This window comes from Denticeps clupeoides, chromosome 6, assembly GCF_900700375.1.
Source record: "Denticeps clupeoides chromosome 6, fDenClu1.1, whole genome shotgun sequence".
In the NCBI taxonomy this organism is placed as follows: Eukaryota; Metazoa; Chordata; class Actinopteri; order Clupeiformes; family Denticipitidae; genus Denticeps; species Denticeps clupeoides.
In genome coordinates this window covers 19,147,349-19,161,723 of record NC_041712.1, presented here as the reverse complement: position 1 = coordinate 19,161,723, position 14,375 = coordinate 19,147,349, and the positions used below count along the sequence as shown (strand labels likewise).

At 42.1% G+C, this 14,375-nt stretch overlaps 1 protein-coding gene across 3 annotated transcripts; it reads right to left on the bottom strand.

Moving 5' to 3' along the window:
• Window positions 1-11,562, bottom strand: rgs14b (regulator of G protein signaling 14b). Of its 3 annotated transcripts, XM_028983670.1 has the most exons (15): window positions 11,427-11,562; window positions 10,235-10,256; window positions 8,025-8,194; window positions 6,810-6,902; window positions 6,400-6,543; window positions 5,649-5,825; window positions 4,791-4,905; window positions 4,272-4,306; window positions 3,664-3,876; window positions 2,963-3,039; window positions 2,649-2,775; window positions 2,317-2,398; window positions 1,581-1,618; window positions 1,386-1,494; window positions 1-545 (listed from the first exon to the last, which is right to left on the bottom strand). In XM_028983670.1, exons 1-15 carry the CDS (start codon window positions 11,469-11,471, stop codon window positions 223-225), a joined length of 1,770 nt encoding a protein of 589 aa, XP_028839503.1. In that variant the 5' UTR covers window positions 11,472-11,562; the 3' UTR covers window positions 1-222. The 3 variants fall into 3 exon arrangements, with proteins under 3 accessions (XP_028839503.1, XP_028839505.1, XP_028839504.1); XM_028983672.1 differs by lacking the exon at window positions 3,664-3,876; XM_028983671.1 differs by lacking the exon at window positions 10,235-10,256.
• Between the last annotated feature and the right edge of the window lie 2,813 nt (window positions 11,563-14,375).

Genomic DNA, 14,375 nt, shown 5'->3' with positions numbered 1-14,375 from the left:
TGTTTTAATTCCTAAGGTATTTAATAGAGTTCACATTTCACAACATCAGAAATTAAAGGGTACAAAGTGAAGGAATTAGTATGAAATTGACAGACATTATCATTAAATAAAAGTAATTAAAAAAAGGAAAAATCCTTGAAAACATGTTTGTAAATAAATACATTCGGCTTTACCACTGATAAATGGCGCGAGGGTCAGGGTATAAACAAGTCCACTTCACAATCAAACCACAGTCTCCCGACCAGGGTCTGACCCCTGACCTGTGCTCGCAGCATCAGCCGCGACATCTTTCGCGAGAACCCCCCGATCGCCAGGGGTGGGTGAGGGCGTGGTGTCTGAACTGGGCGTGGCCGCTGACTCCTGCCGAGGCTGGAATGAAGTCTCCTTGCTCTCCTCCATCGGCCTGTCCTTCTCCACCTCCTCCTCGCCCACCTCCCCGAGCGGCAGCTGCAGGAAGGCGGGCAGCATCAGGTGCTCCTTTCTCAGCAGGCCTCGCTGGTCCTCAGCACTGCAGCACTGAGCTCTGTTCAGCAGCTCCACCAGCCCTACAGCACAGATGGGATTCAAATTGCGTGAACAGAAATTCTTACTGTTTCGGCCTCAGTTCTGAGCTGTCTAGTGAGCTGTTAATGAGTAGGAAACTTGATTCAGTTTTTTTGTTGTCGTTATAAAGGTTTTTGGGGGTGAACTGAAACAAAAACACAGACTCAGTAATGAGAGGAGAGCAAAAAAGGAAGAAATTAGACAAAAGAGGAACAAATAACCATTCATCATAGTGACTAAAGGTGATGCTCTAACAGCAACACTACTGTGTTAGTAGCCTAGTGAGTAACACACTCGCCTATGAACCAGAAGACCCAGGTTCAAATCCCACTTACTACCATACTGTCCCTGAGCAAGACACTTAACCCTGAGTGTCTCCAGAGGGGACTGTCCCTGTTACTACTGATTGTAAGCCGCTCTGGATAAGGGCTTCTGATAACTGCTGTAAATGTACTGCAGTATTACTGTATATGCTGGGGAAGTGGTGTCATGGCTGCCCACTGCTCACTAAGCGTGATGGGTTTAAAGCAGAGGACACATTTCGTTGTGTGCACCATGTGCTGTGATGTGTATCACAATGACAATCACTTCACTTTCACTTTACTGCTACTAACATAAGGATTTACACTTTGTTAACTTCACCCTGCATGCCCACACCCTGTTTCCTGACATCAGTAATCTCCTTCCGGAAACATGCTGTTATACTTCTAAAACAATTGTGGAAAAGTTGAAGGATATATTTTTGACTGTTTTGAAGATGTTAATAAAACTTTAGGTATTTTATGACAGTGAAAGAGACGTGGGCATAACCATGAATTTTTGCATCCTCGGGTGTCTCTTACCATCCATGTCGTAAGCTCTTCGTAGCACAGGGTTCCTCTGTTTGATATTTGTTCTGATCTGGCCGCTCGACAGAGAGACGTCTAAATCGCCAACGCCCCCTCTCCGCACCTGGCAGGAATAAAACACAACTCAGTTAAAACTGTGGTCAAAACGAATCCAGGCCCCCTCATTCAACAGCAAGGGCTTGTACTTACATGAGGACCATGGGCAGAACCTGGCACCGTGTCAGCGCCTGTTTAACAATGGGTTAATTCAGAGGTCAGACACATAAGTATACAGTTGCACAATTACACAAGTATTTGTGTAATATAATATAAGTGTACAAATGCAATCATCCAAAGCATGATGATTCCACAGACAGAACTGTGTACTTGCTACAGTGTAGGGTAGGGTAGTGTGACAGGGCCCTAAACAACATAAATTTGCTATGACATGTTCTGAGGAGGTGCTCTGGCTCCTGGGTCCTCCATACCATAGTAATGAGCTGGTTTGCTCATTCATCCACTCAAGCGAAAGACAAAAAGAAGATACAAGGCAACGAGGTCACACACGCCTGGTTTATGTGCATAAGATGCGGTTTGGTTGGTAGCGATAATGTTAAAGTCTAATTGTTCATTTATTTCACAGCTAGTACATAACAGATACAATCAATAATACTGGTATAAAAATGTTTTTAAAAATGCATTTATATTGAAAGTTAATGCATATGTTCTTTTGGGTGGACGTATGTATGTCTTTATGGAAGTGCTGGACATACTAATTGTCCCAAAACAGGAATACTTATATATAAGGAAGGAATAATAATATATATTATTGTTTATCTGTCTAATCAAAATAGGAAAAAAATTATTTCACATATTTAAATGGTTATTTAAAGGCAGCATTCTATACGGGTGCATAGATTTCAGAAAGAGGTGAAAAAACACTGACTTCTTGCTCTGTCCAGTAAGATGGTCTTGTTGGCCAGGGGAGTGACCACCATGCTCATATTTAATGGCTCTCTGCTCTCAAACTGTGACAAAGGGAGAAGTTGACAGCAGATTTTAGATGTATTTTTAAGGCAATCATTGCCAATAATGGCAGACTGTTACAGTCCATTACTTTGGCAAGGCCACACAATGCACACATTCAAGCAAACTGTTATGTGCTGCTTTAGACAGTCAAAATAAATAAATAAATAAATTACCAGAAAAAGGGGTGCAAAGTCAGGCCAGCTATGCCGTTTCTGGAGTAGGTTCGATCAGGCTGCAGGTTTTGCTTACCAGGGTGACCAGGGCCTCCTGAGGTCGTAGGTTATGCTTCTGCAGAATTGTGGTCAGAGCTTCTTGCAGAGTCTTGTTAGACTTTGCTACGATTGTGACAGTTTTCCCGGTGAATACTATCCTCACCCTGAAAATATATAACATTAGAATTTTTAAAACAGTCCACACTAGTATACCAAAGTGCAATATATAAATGGCACACATTTAAAACCCGGATAGGGCAGCAGTTCCCCAGTATTAAATTACTCAGAAAGCTACTTCAGTGGACCTTGTTTCAGTGGACATGACAGTAGATGTGATGAGGCCGAACTCACGCCAGTGTGATCCGCAGCTCCAGAAACACCTGCTGGTCCTTCAGCACGGAGCTGTCCTGGTCCAGAGACAGGGGTTTCTGTAAAAGAGGGAGAGGAATCTATAATAGAAGGTTGAAGTACAAAACAAGCTTTCATAAGGTGCAATATTTTCGAGCCACCAAGCTCTCTAAATTCTGTTTATTCCTTATGGTCATGAAACAGCTCATGCGGTAGGGGATTCATTTGCAAAGAATACCCCATGAGTCACCACAGTAGTTTGTATGTAACTATTCACCATGATCAGCAAAAACAGCCTCAATAAACCATGCACAAAATGCTGCGGAGGCTTGTGGGAGGTCCAGGTAATTGTTCTGGAGGGATTCTTTGTTCTAGTTCTTCTAAGCCCCACTTTGTGTTGTACTTGTGTAATTTTTTACATCACGTTAGGTTTAAGTGTATTTTCTATTTAATTTTTTAATCAAACAAATCTTTGAATAGGGCAACCCTTGCAGCAACTATATTCCGCCACGGAATGGCAATCCCACTGTAGGCTGTTCTAGTCTTATATAGCTCAAGTCTGTACTTGCTTTAACTTTATTCATTGGCATGCTCTTCTTTGAAATTTCACAGCCGTAGACGTAGCACTTGTGTGTCTCCAATTCACCTGAAATAGTTGCGTAGCCCTGCATGTGTGTGCCCGTGCTAGTGGGGGCGGGGCTGACCTTGTCCTTGCCCTGCAGGTAGATGATGATGTCAGTAAGAGGCAGTCCTCTCTTCTCACAGAGGCCAGTGAGCATACTGCGAACACTGACACCGTGTCGCGCGGGCGTGAGGGATGCCGTCCCGTCGGGCAGGAACACACAGCAGTATTTGTCCACGTGGCTCCGCCCACTGCGCACTGGTGGATGCTCACTCTCTTGCTGCATAGAGCCTGCCTACGCCACAATAGTTTTTTTTTTTTTTTTTTAATTTGAGGTCAGTGGAGGGGGTCAAAGTTTATTTCTGTCACTATCTTATTCTCAATATACCCAGTTGATAATTAACAACTAAATAAAAAGCTACCAATGGCTGGAATAGGAGGGGAAAGTAATTGAAAGCATGAATCACTACAGGACAAGAATATGAGAACAATACCATTATTGTTTAAAATTTCATACACATTTCATGTGTAGAAATATTACACAAATCATGTTCAGCACTTTAGTTTACATAATTTGTGTTAATGTTTAAGGATATTTCGTTGGAAAAAGTGAGAGAAATGCAATGCTATGAAACCCTAGATATCTCTCTGTAAACATGTATACATTGTATTAATGTCATTCTTACTCACCTCAGCAAGAAGAGCTGCTCCCATCTTCTGTGGATCTGTCAATTTAGAAGCAAATAATTGTTGATCAAATAGATGCCAAACTAAAACATGATGAAGATTTTCAGTACACATCAGAGAATATTGAGAATATTAATAACATTTTATTGCAATGATTGTTCCTTCTACTCAGTGGCAAAAAAAAGCTTTAACAAAATCAGTAGACCTAACTCGGACAGCCACAGCAGCATAATTACAATAATAATTGTTATAAAACAAAATGACGCAAAGGTGTTTCATCCTGCGGTGCAGAACAGAAATCAGATTTAAATAGTACAGAACATGGAGACCTGAACATACAGAACATGCAGAAAATCAAACACAGGATGTTTCCAAATGTCATGGCACAGTTAACCTGCCACTGTGCTTTTATTACGTTGTCAAATAGAATAAAGCAACATCATGTGCCTGTGAATAGTCTCATTGTACCTTACAGGACATGTAAGCCTGGGGAATTCATGGGCCCTGTCTTTTTTATCCTACCTCCCCATGATTCCCTCTTCTCTTGACTTTTGTCCCATCTCAACACTTTCCTCTTGTCTGTTCCATCCTCTGCTTCCGCACCAACAGGTTTCACTACCTTAGCTTTAGTTTTAACCTTATAAAACACAAAAACATACCATGACACTGAATATTACTCCATTGTGCTGTTGTTGGCAGTTCATGAAAAAGTCAACATTAGCTTCACCAAAATGTTCATGTTCTCAATACTGTACAGTGTGGGGTGTGTTTGCTTTGTGAGTTATTCTGAGTGTGTTTAGGTTTTTCATGTACAGCGTGAGTAATAAAAAAAATCTACAAATTATATAAACTGGTTTCAAGCACTACTTGAGTATGCAGCCCAAGCCTGAGTAAATGGGGCGGGTTGTTTCAGGAAGGGCATCTGGCGTAAAACAACCAGAAGACTGGTTGATCCACTGTGGCAACCCCTAACGGGCACAGCCAAAGGGAGACAACAACTTAGGGCACTATTTTTAAACTTAACTTGTAGAGTTGCACTCAGTGCCAGTTTGCCCTTTCCTAATGGTTTGCTTTCCAGTTGCTCTTGCTCTACTCTGGAGTACTCTCACGGCAACGTGTAGATCAAGTTGTATTCGGCTGCTCGGAGGTTGTGCAACGACAGCAGTACAAGCAGCATCATTTCATGCGAGACAGTAACAAAAGTCTGAAATACCGATTCAGCGGAAACGTCCCCTCAGATCTATTCCACTGTGTTTCATTACTAGAGAGCAATTCTGATGACTGCTTAGATCAAGGCCTTAATTAAAAAAGGGGGCATGAGCCTCCACAGGCTTGACGGACAAAGCCCTTGTTGACTGGACGTTTTCCTGCGTACTGTACCTCTTTCTGTTTAGGGTCAGGTTTCTGCTGAGAGGGGCTGTTTTTGGCCCCTGGGTTCTTGGAGCGAGGGCCAATCTCGGGGAGAGGCTTCCCCTCCACATCAGCCAGCATGCAGTTCTGGTAGAGCTGTGAGCGTACGAAGCGCGAGTAGCTGTCAAACTTCATGAGCTTAAAAATCTGTGAAAAAGAACGGACAGGAAATGCTGAGCTTCAGTCTAAAATTAGCTTTCCTGAGCTGCATTGCAGTCTTGAGTCAACAAAAATACTTAACAGTAACATACATCATTAACAGATAAGATGCTTTTAGGGAAAATGGACGAATGGGAGCTAAAATGAAAACATATAAATCAAAAGGCACCGTCCCATCTGCAATGCTCAAATCCATGTTTATTTGTGGCTTACTGGAATAATCACATGCTGCTGTGGACTTAAACCTAGAAAGATTTAGCCAGAGAGCCATTAATGCCCCTGCATCGATTTCAACAAAGCCAGGGATTCATTCAGACAGAGGATATATATAAAAAGAAAGTTTGGCTCAGTGGTCAAAGTTATCAGTACAAAGTGAGGACAGTTTATGATATTCAAATTACTGGGAGAAAAGAGGCTCTGCAAAAAATGAGAGGTGTTACTCCTGTCAAATTTGTTTTTGGTAAAAAATAATTAAGGTTAGTTAATATCCTGACTGGTGTTCAGTACAGCACTTTATACCAGTGTATTCATACAAACAAGTAAGCCCGTACTTTCCCATTACCTGCTGTTGGGCCTTCTGAAACATGTCAGGGTGAGGCTTTTGGAGGGTACTCTCCTCTGTGCGAGCCGTGTCATCTATGTTCACAGGACTGGGAGCACTGTCAGAGATGTAGTTTTTGTAGATGGCCAGAGCATCCACCTTCAACTGAGGGAGAAATTCAGCAGTGTACTGCATCTTCCCTGCAGTTCCTCATATGAGATGCTATTGAAATGGTCTGTTTTATATTCACAAGCTATATTAAGAAGACAGATTGCATTGCGAAAGTGAAGTGATTTATTAATTAATATATCATTAATATAATTAACATATTAAGCTCATTTCCGTGGTGTTAAGTGATAAATTAGATTATGTCTGCCAAGAAAATTCTGTAAATGAAACATAAGCAACCGAAGGAGACAGGATTTTGGTACCTGTTCTGTCTGAGTTGCTGGAATCTTCCGGAACTTCTCACATGCCTGCCAGAATAATATGTTCTCTGCACTAACCTCAGACTTCAGGAAAGCCTGTTGGTAAAATGCATAAAACAAACAGTCTATTCCTCTTTTTTTTAATAATTATTTTTTACACGCATCCTTCTGAGAGACAACAAGCAAACTTTCACAGAACAAATATCCACTCTACATCAATGTTTCAGAGATCGCCTGTCTCCTTAAACATCGTTTTTCCTGTCAATTAAATCATTACAACAGCTGTCATCCCCTGTCGTTTCTATTAATGAGAAAAAAAATACAATTTTATCTCACGCTGACTCTGCTGCCTGTTTTCTGTTCTGTTGCCAGAGGCCTCCTACTCAAAACACCTGAGCGTGATTTCCCACAGCCACGCACCCAGAGGAGGAGCCCCGAAAGTCATTTCAGCCCCTGCATGGCTCCCCGCCGCACCACTGACTCATGCGTGGGCCGCCCCCACACTAATTTCTCCACCTAAATTGACCAGTGATTTTGCGGACTGCGTTGTCCAGGGCTCAAAACCGCCATGTAAATATGCTGTAAATGTGAGAGCGATTACCACGTGTGTCAGCTACCGTTGCTCAGTGTGACACAAAACATTCATTCGCGGTTCACTGAATAATCAAATACACGTCTTAACTTAGAGTTAATACATATATTATAATTATTGATGCCCATATTGATCTCTTTCTGCTGTTTTTGATGCTGTTTTTCCTCATTGTATTGAATATAGCACCTTTTTTGTCCAGGATGTCATTTTGTCCCCATTTTGTGCTAGTTAGAATATAAAAAAAAATAAATAAAATTGATCTGTCTGGATTTTTGATTTTACCTGAAAATGAGCCTCACAGTCTATGTAGCCTTTGTTCTATCAATGTATTAACAGTGGGGTCTATGCATAACACACAAGTTTGCATAACACACAAGTATTCATAAGTCATTGATCACTTTACATTAGGAGCAGCTTTAATGTCACATTACTCTCACTGGTTATAATTCAAACCAACCAAATTTAAGCTACCACCAAATCTTTTTGCCATGCATATCCAGAATCCAATTATTTGCTCAGCATGGGTGGCATCTGAGATGACCTGTGCTATTGCAAGCGCACGCTGGCCAAAAGTGCTCTTTTTCAGCAATGTCAGTGGATGAACTGGAAAGGAATATTAGGCTTACAGTGAAGTAGCGAACTCCCATGGGATCCTCCAGCAGCCTCTCGAAGCTCACAGCCCAGCTGGCAACCTGACCCACTCCACTAGCCCTGTCACTGGGCACGCTGGGAAGACTTGTGTTGCTGCTAGAACAGTGACTACTGCTGCGGTCGTCCGGCTCCATTGCATTCAGCTCTGAACACATACAGCACCCGAAACAAACAATAATTACTTTCTCTGAGATCTTAAACCACATTTAGCATTGATGTGCAAACAGACAGACCAAAAATGGTACAAATTCTGACACAGAAAAACTGGTGCATGCATAGGAACACAATGGATTTTTAGTGGAGCACGTCAGAAGAGCTGCGCAAGACAGAATGGGAATGACAAACGAAAGCTAAAAATGTTAGAGCAGTGCAATGAGAAGCAACAACAAGTAACAGCTCTGCGGTCAGAAAAATCAATATAAGAATACCATCATAATCCATGCCACAAATATACTCCAAAAGTGTTGTTTAGGTGTCTAATCTATTTGGAATTTCTTCTAATCATGGCATAATGACATTTTTTGCAATGCCTCAAAAAGAATCCCTTAGGTTAACCAGCAGGTATATATAGCAGATAACCAGCAGATCATATAATTGGACCCGATTTGATGCTACATGTGATGCATGGAATTAATGCAGTCACAAAATATCATGGTTTTTAAAATGCTTTTTAGACCTAATTGACTAGAACCCGCAACCTAACTTTTGGACTCTGTTGTTGCAGTTTAACCCAGTATGTCCTGATAAATTCCACAGCTATGAACAAATGCCATCACTGCCAATGCTTGATATTAGATTGCGACATTCCTCCAATTCTGTATTATTTAGTTAGCTGGATTACGTAACAAATCAAAACTCCTCAGCAGGCTTTGTTGTTCTTTATTGTTAGGAATTATACACTTTAAAAGATCACTAAAGCTAACTAGTAATTATTGCGCGTACTTCACTAATTATGCTTTGTCAGTCATGACCCCAACTGACCCACATCTAATGGACAGTATTCGGTTTTGTGGAACCTGTCTGTTGTTTTCATCTGTGTTTGCTCTGCGGTGCTAAATAGATGTGCAAATTCAAATGAGCAGTTTGAGAAATACTAATTTAGAATATTTTACCCGTTGGAAAGAAAACTACCTGCAATACAGACGAAAAAGCTAGATCATAAAAACAGACTTGCTTTTCGTTCGTTCAGCTGCCGCCTGAAGTGAGCACAGGGGAAGCTGTTGTGTTAACCTCAAAAAGGTCAATGAACCCGTGAGATCACTGGGTCGAGCATCATCAAACAAAAGCACTGACGCTTTAGAAGCTGGAGCAGTGCAACGAAAACCTTTTTATTTGGTGTGTGCTGGTGCTGAGCAAAATGGTACCATGGTGCAGAAAGCTCACAGCGAGTTGGGGTTTAGTCCCTTGCTGCAGGAAAAATGCCAAACTGTGTGACAGGGCACTGCTGCACACAAGGTGCCTTTAACTGGCACGGCTGGGGTGTGGGTGTGGCACATTTTGCTGTTGCCGGCTACTCTTCACACTTTGAACCTGAATTGGTGAGGACCGCCAAGGTTCCTGATCAAATCTTGGCACAAGGGATGTTCAGAAAGGATAAATGTATGGCCACTGTCATTGAACCCCAGAGCTAGTTCCTGATGTGAATGGCCATACTTTTTTTAACAAGTACAGTAGTTGCAGAGTTTGTGCAATTTTAGTTATACCTATCACATTTAGTTAACTCTTAAGAGCAATTTATGTGCCAATTACTGTCACAGCTACACCTGTTGTGTGACAAGAGTTTACAAGGGCAACCGGCACCACTTCGTGATGTTCGTGATGCCAGCTGTCCTCTTTGCCCCATTAGGGGCATTTTCAGTCAAATTTTCCTCTATTTTGTAAGCCTCGTTGCGGCTTCTATTTATTTTTTAAGTTATTAAAAACACATTTGAATTCTTGTAATGCAAATTTGCAATAGTTTGACAATTTCATTAGCAATCATATAGTAATAATATGTGTTAATAAAATACACTCACTTGTAATGATTTATTTTGTTATTTGTGCATTTGTGTCTCTCTGAAGGCCTTATTTATTTAAATAATCTTGGCGTTGACTCCTTACGGTTCATTGCCACCTAAAATTCAGACTGTAAGCCATGAATTCGCGAATTAGTGCCACATTCATCCCAAAACTATTCTCAACTCACCTCCATCTGATACTGCCAGGGTCTGTAAAAGCACAGAAAAGGTAGAGAGAGGAGGAGAAAAGGAGAAGAGAAAAGAATGAGTGCATCTTCACAGCTCGCTGTTTATAACAAGACAGGCGCTTGAAATGTCAGTCTCTGCACACCGTTATTGCAGCGAGGCTCTTTTTGAAAGCGTGCTAAATGGCCCAGAAATGACAGCCATCTCTGTGTCCAAAAAGCCCTGAGTCACTAAACGCTAAATACTTTGCTCTTAATATAGCAGGCAGTCTGTGAGAAACAGACAGGGATGGAGGGAAATAAATGAGACCGCAGCTATCCTCCCGCTCCCTAAGGTCTGTTTCTGATGTTGACAATAGCAAGAGTCAAAAATAGAAATGGTCACAGCAACCACCCCCCCCCCCCCCCCCACCCGCCTATCAAATCCTCCACCACCCCCTAAATCTTATCTTATTTCTGAAGCCCTGGAGGGCAGATAGGCAGACATGACAGGGGAAAAACACTGAAAGACATGTTTGAAAATGAAGGAACCAAGATACAAAAAAAAAAAACAGAACATTTTTTTGCACTGTAATTGCAGTGGTGCTACACACCAGACTGTTTGTGGGGTTTAGTTGATGAAGAATGACTAGAAGTGCTTAGAAGTAATGATGTATGGCTTTGTCTGCGGCATCATTTGTCGCTTAGGAATGATTATTTTGCAAGTCCAAAAATTAATTCTTTAAACCCACTGGACAAATTCCTCACATCAGCTTCAAATGCTACTTACTCATTGTGACAATTGCATTTTTACTGGCTACAGGTAAAATTAGGGAGTTATAATCGACAAAAGAAAGAAATGCTTAAACTGACATATACATACTTTTTATGAGGCAAATACATGTACAAATTCTACATCCAAGGCCAAATGAATGTGAAGAATGCTGTAAAATATGCAAAGTAAGCAGGAACCTGCAGAGCTTATGTGCCTTTACATGCTGCTGCAGTGTCAGTGTAAAGAGAAACATACCACAAGAAGAGCGCCATCACATCGTAAAATGTGATCCAACAACAACCTAAATCCACTCGACACCTATTTTCACCGTAAAAGCTCTTTTGGAGGCAAATTTGATGTTGCAAGTAAAGCACCCTGCAGATTTGACACACCTACACACCCACACACACCCCTCAGTTCAACAAATCATGGTCGACATACCTTGATCCCATTGGTAATTCCTGAGCTGTTTAGTTTGAGAGACATAGTACCTACACCATCAGTCAAACTCCCACAGAGACCTGGCAAGTCTCAGAAAAAATAAAAACTGCTCAGTACCTCCGTGCTTTAAGCTCAGAGTTACTTCCTGCTTGAACAGGAAGTCTTGCTATAGCAACATGCCGCAACATGCCGGATGCGTGGGCACCCTTTGCGTACTCTATAATCTCTCTCTCCCAGAGAAAAAGACACACATGTCACTGATGGGCCGTTCCAAACAAGAGGACATTTCAATCAAAAGGTCTGCTTGATGTGCAATTTGTGCAACAATAGGCTTCATTAATAGTGACGTTGAATAAAATTGCGGTGAATATGACATGGTTTATTTTTGGCAGTGTCCGGATGTGAATGTGAAGCCAAACAGTTGAAAGTGGGGTTTATGAATAAATGTGAAACCAGAGACGTTTTTCAACATTTTCACAGTGCAATGCTATTTAGTTTGAAAAACAGGGGTTTGGCCTTTTCCATGTGGCCCTGTTGGCATAGCTTTGCCCTGAGGTTTCACCAGAACACAGAAAATGAGTTCACCTTCATATGGTTAAGGGGGCGACTGTTTTTGAATGACTCCTCTTCCCCAGACTTCCTTCGGAGCGATGCCCGTCGGGCAAAATGAGAAAATCCCCTGGTGAACTCTTGGAAGCTCATGGTCTTCTGTGAATGGACAACACAGAAAACAGACACGTCAACTGTGAACGGTAGAGTCCTGGTGCGTAAGAAACTCAACTCTTAATCTATGAACCAAGGCAACCTCCAGAGGACGGTCATGATAATCAGTCAATCAGTCCTAAGCAGGGTTGCAACTGCTAGAGCCCACCCAGGACAATCAGGTGGGGATACACCCAGGGCGGGGTGCCAGCCCACAACAGGGTGCAAACACCGTACACACAAAGATAGAGCCAAGATGGCATGTTACTATCTGGATAAACACAATTCATTGCATCAATTGCTATTAATGTAGTTAATTACTGACAGAATCACTCTTCACAACTTTCACGCTTTCTCACAATGAACATTAAAAACCTTCAGATTGTCCTGCTCCCCCCCATTAATCAGGCCATTCCTTGTTTCTCATGAATCCCATATTAAAAAATGGCTGCTACAAACTACATCAGTGTAGCCAGCAGCATTAAACTGAGCTTCTTTACCTTCTCCCGGGACTGGGTGGTTGTTTTCTGCACTGGTCGGCCATTCTGGTGAGAAGCAGGGGTCTCCATGGCGGTGGACTGCCTGCCCGGGCCGGGGACTGCGTTGCGTCTGGGCTGCTAAAGAGGAGGCAGTGGCAGCAAGAGGCGCTGGGACACCCATAGGGATGGTCTATCACTGAACAAACATCGTGCCGGGCCATAAAACACACTGCTCCGCTCTGCATAAAAGTCAGTGCATAAGAAAGCACACAACCCATGCAAAGAAGGGGGAGACCAGGGAGGGGGAGAGAGGGAGAGCGAGCACTCCAGCCCCCTCGGCATGCTGCTACTCTGGAAGATGTCAGAGGAATTTGGTAGGACCAGGAAGTGGTAGATGATAAACTATATAAAGAGCAGGCTAATATGTTCCAGATTGCAATCACGTCTTTCAAAAGCACAAAAAGTACAATCCCTTATTAAGGGATGGAGAGAGACGTCACACACAAATTTGAAATGGTCTCTCTGGAGTCCCTGGCAATCAACAGTAGCAAGATAATTATCCAAGCTTTATCTAAATTAGCAATTCCCAAATTCAGGTCTGTGGTCACCTGACTTCCAGAGATTTTATTGTAGGGCTTTGTGAAAAAAAGGGGGTCTAGCTGACATGCTTTTATTGTGGCCAGAGTGTTTGCCTCAGCACAGCTTTGAACCGACCACAACAGGCCCAAACAGGGATGGGCAGATTTGCATAACCGAGGCTAATGCGTTATGTGGCTGCCAGCATCTGTTCGACACAAATGACATCATCCATCCAGCACGGACCGTCCAAATCCCACATGGTTGGACGGACAATTGCTGATGGAAACCCAAGAATCTGCATTATGGCTAATTTGTGCAGGCGGAAATGGTGTGCTTAATGGGGGGGGGGGGTTGCCACAGCTGCTGGTGAATAGAGAAATGCACTTTATATACATGTTTGTGCCATTTCCAAACTCACCATTGCCAATGCACATTTATTTATTTATTTATTTTCGCCATGTCAACTTTAGTTAATGAAGAGCATTTTAACATAATTTCCCTTCCAAGTGTCCAATTCAAATTGAATTTGAATTTGATTTATTTGCTAGAAACATTATAAATTAACATGAATTATAATTTTAACTTAGTGCGGATGCAAATCTTGAAGTCCCCTGTCCATTGTAGCAGAGTCTGCACTGCATTCAAAGGGTATTGTCACCATAAGACAAAGTTTGTCATATTTGTCACCCTTCATTTTTGTTTGTAACAGATCTTAATTTCAATAGTCATTCCTTCCCTAAATCCAACACATATTTGCAGCTTGTTCTAATTGGGTCATTGTGAGTTTGGCTGAAAGAACTCATCTGCTATTAGATCGGAGCCTGATGTCAGTCGGAGTGGATGAGTGACATATGCAGAAACAGAGCATCACAGACTTTATTGCATCCCAACCGACCAACAAAAGCCTGTGGGAAAGAAAAAAAAAGCTCCCCGCTGTTGCCTATTAACTAGGAGAGCAGGAACTTGGTAGTGAGTCACAAAAGAGGGCCTGTCTGAGTTCATTCTCTGGGGAGAGGCTTTCTTGCTGACTTTTCTCACATCCTGATATTGGACTGTCACCGCCTAAAATATTTCCATTTCACCCAAAACACTTCAGACTAAAGGAACAGCCAGCGCTTCAGTTCCTCGCTACTCCAAAATATCACTCAGGCCCACAACCTCTTGGCACGAAAGCTGAGTTGGTGACATG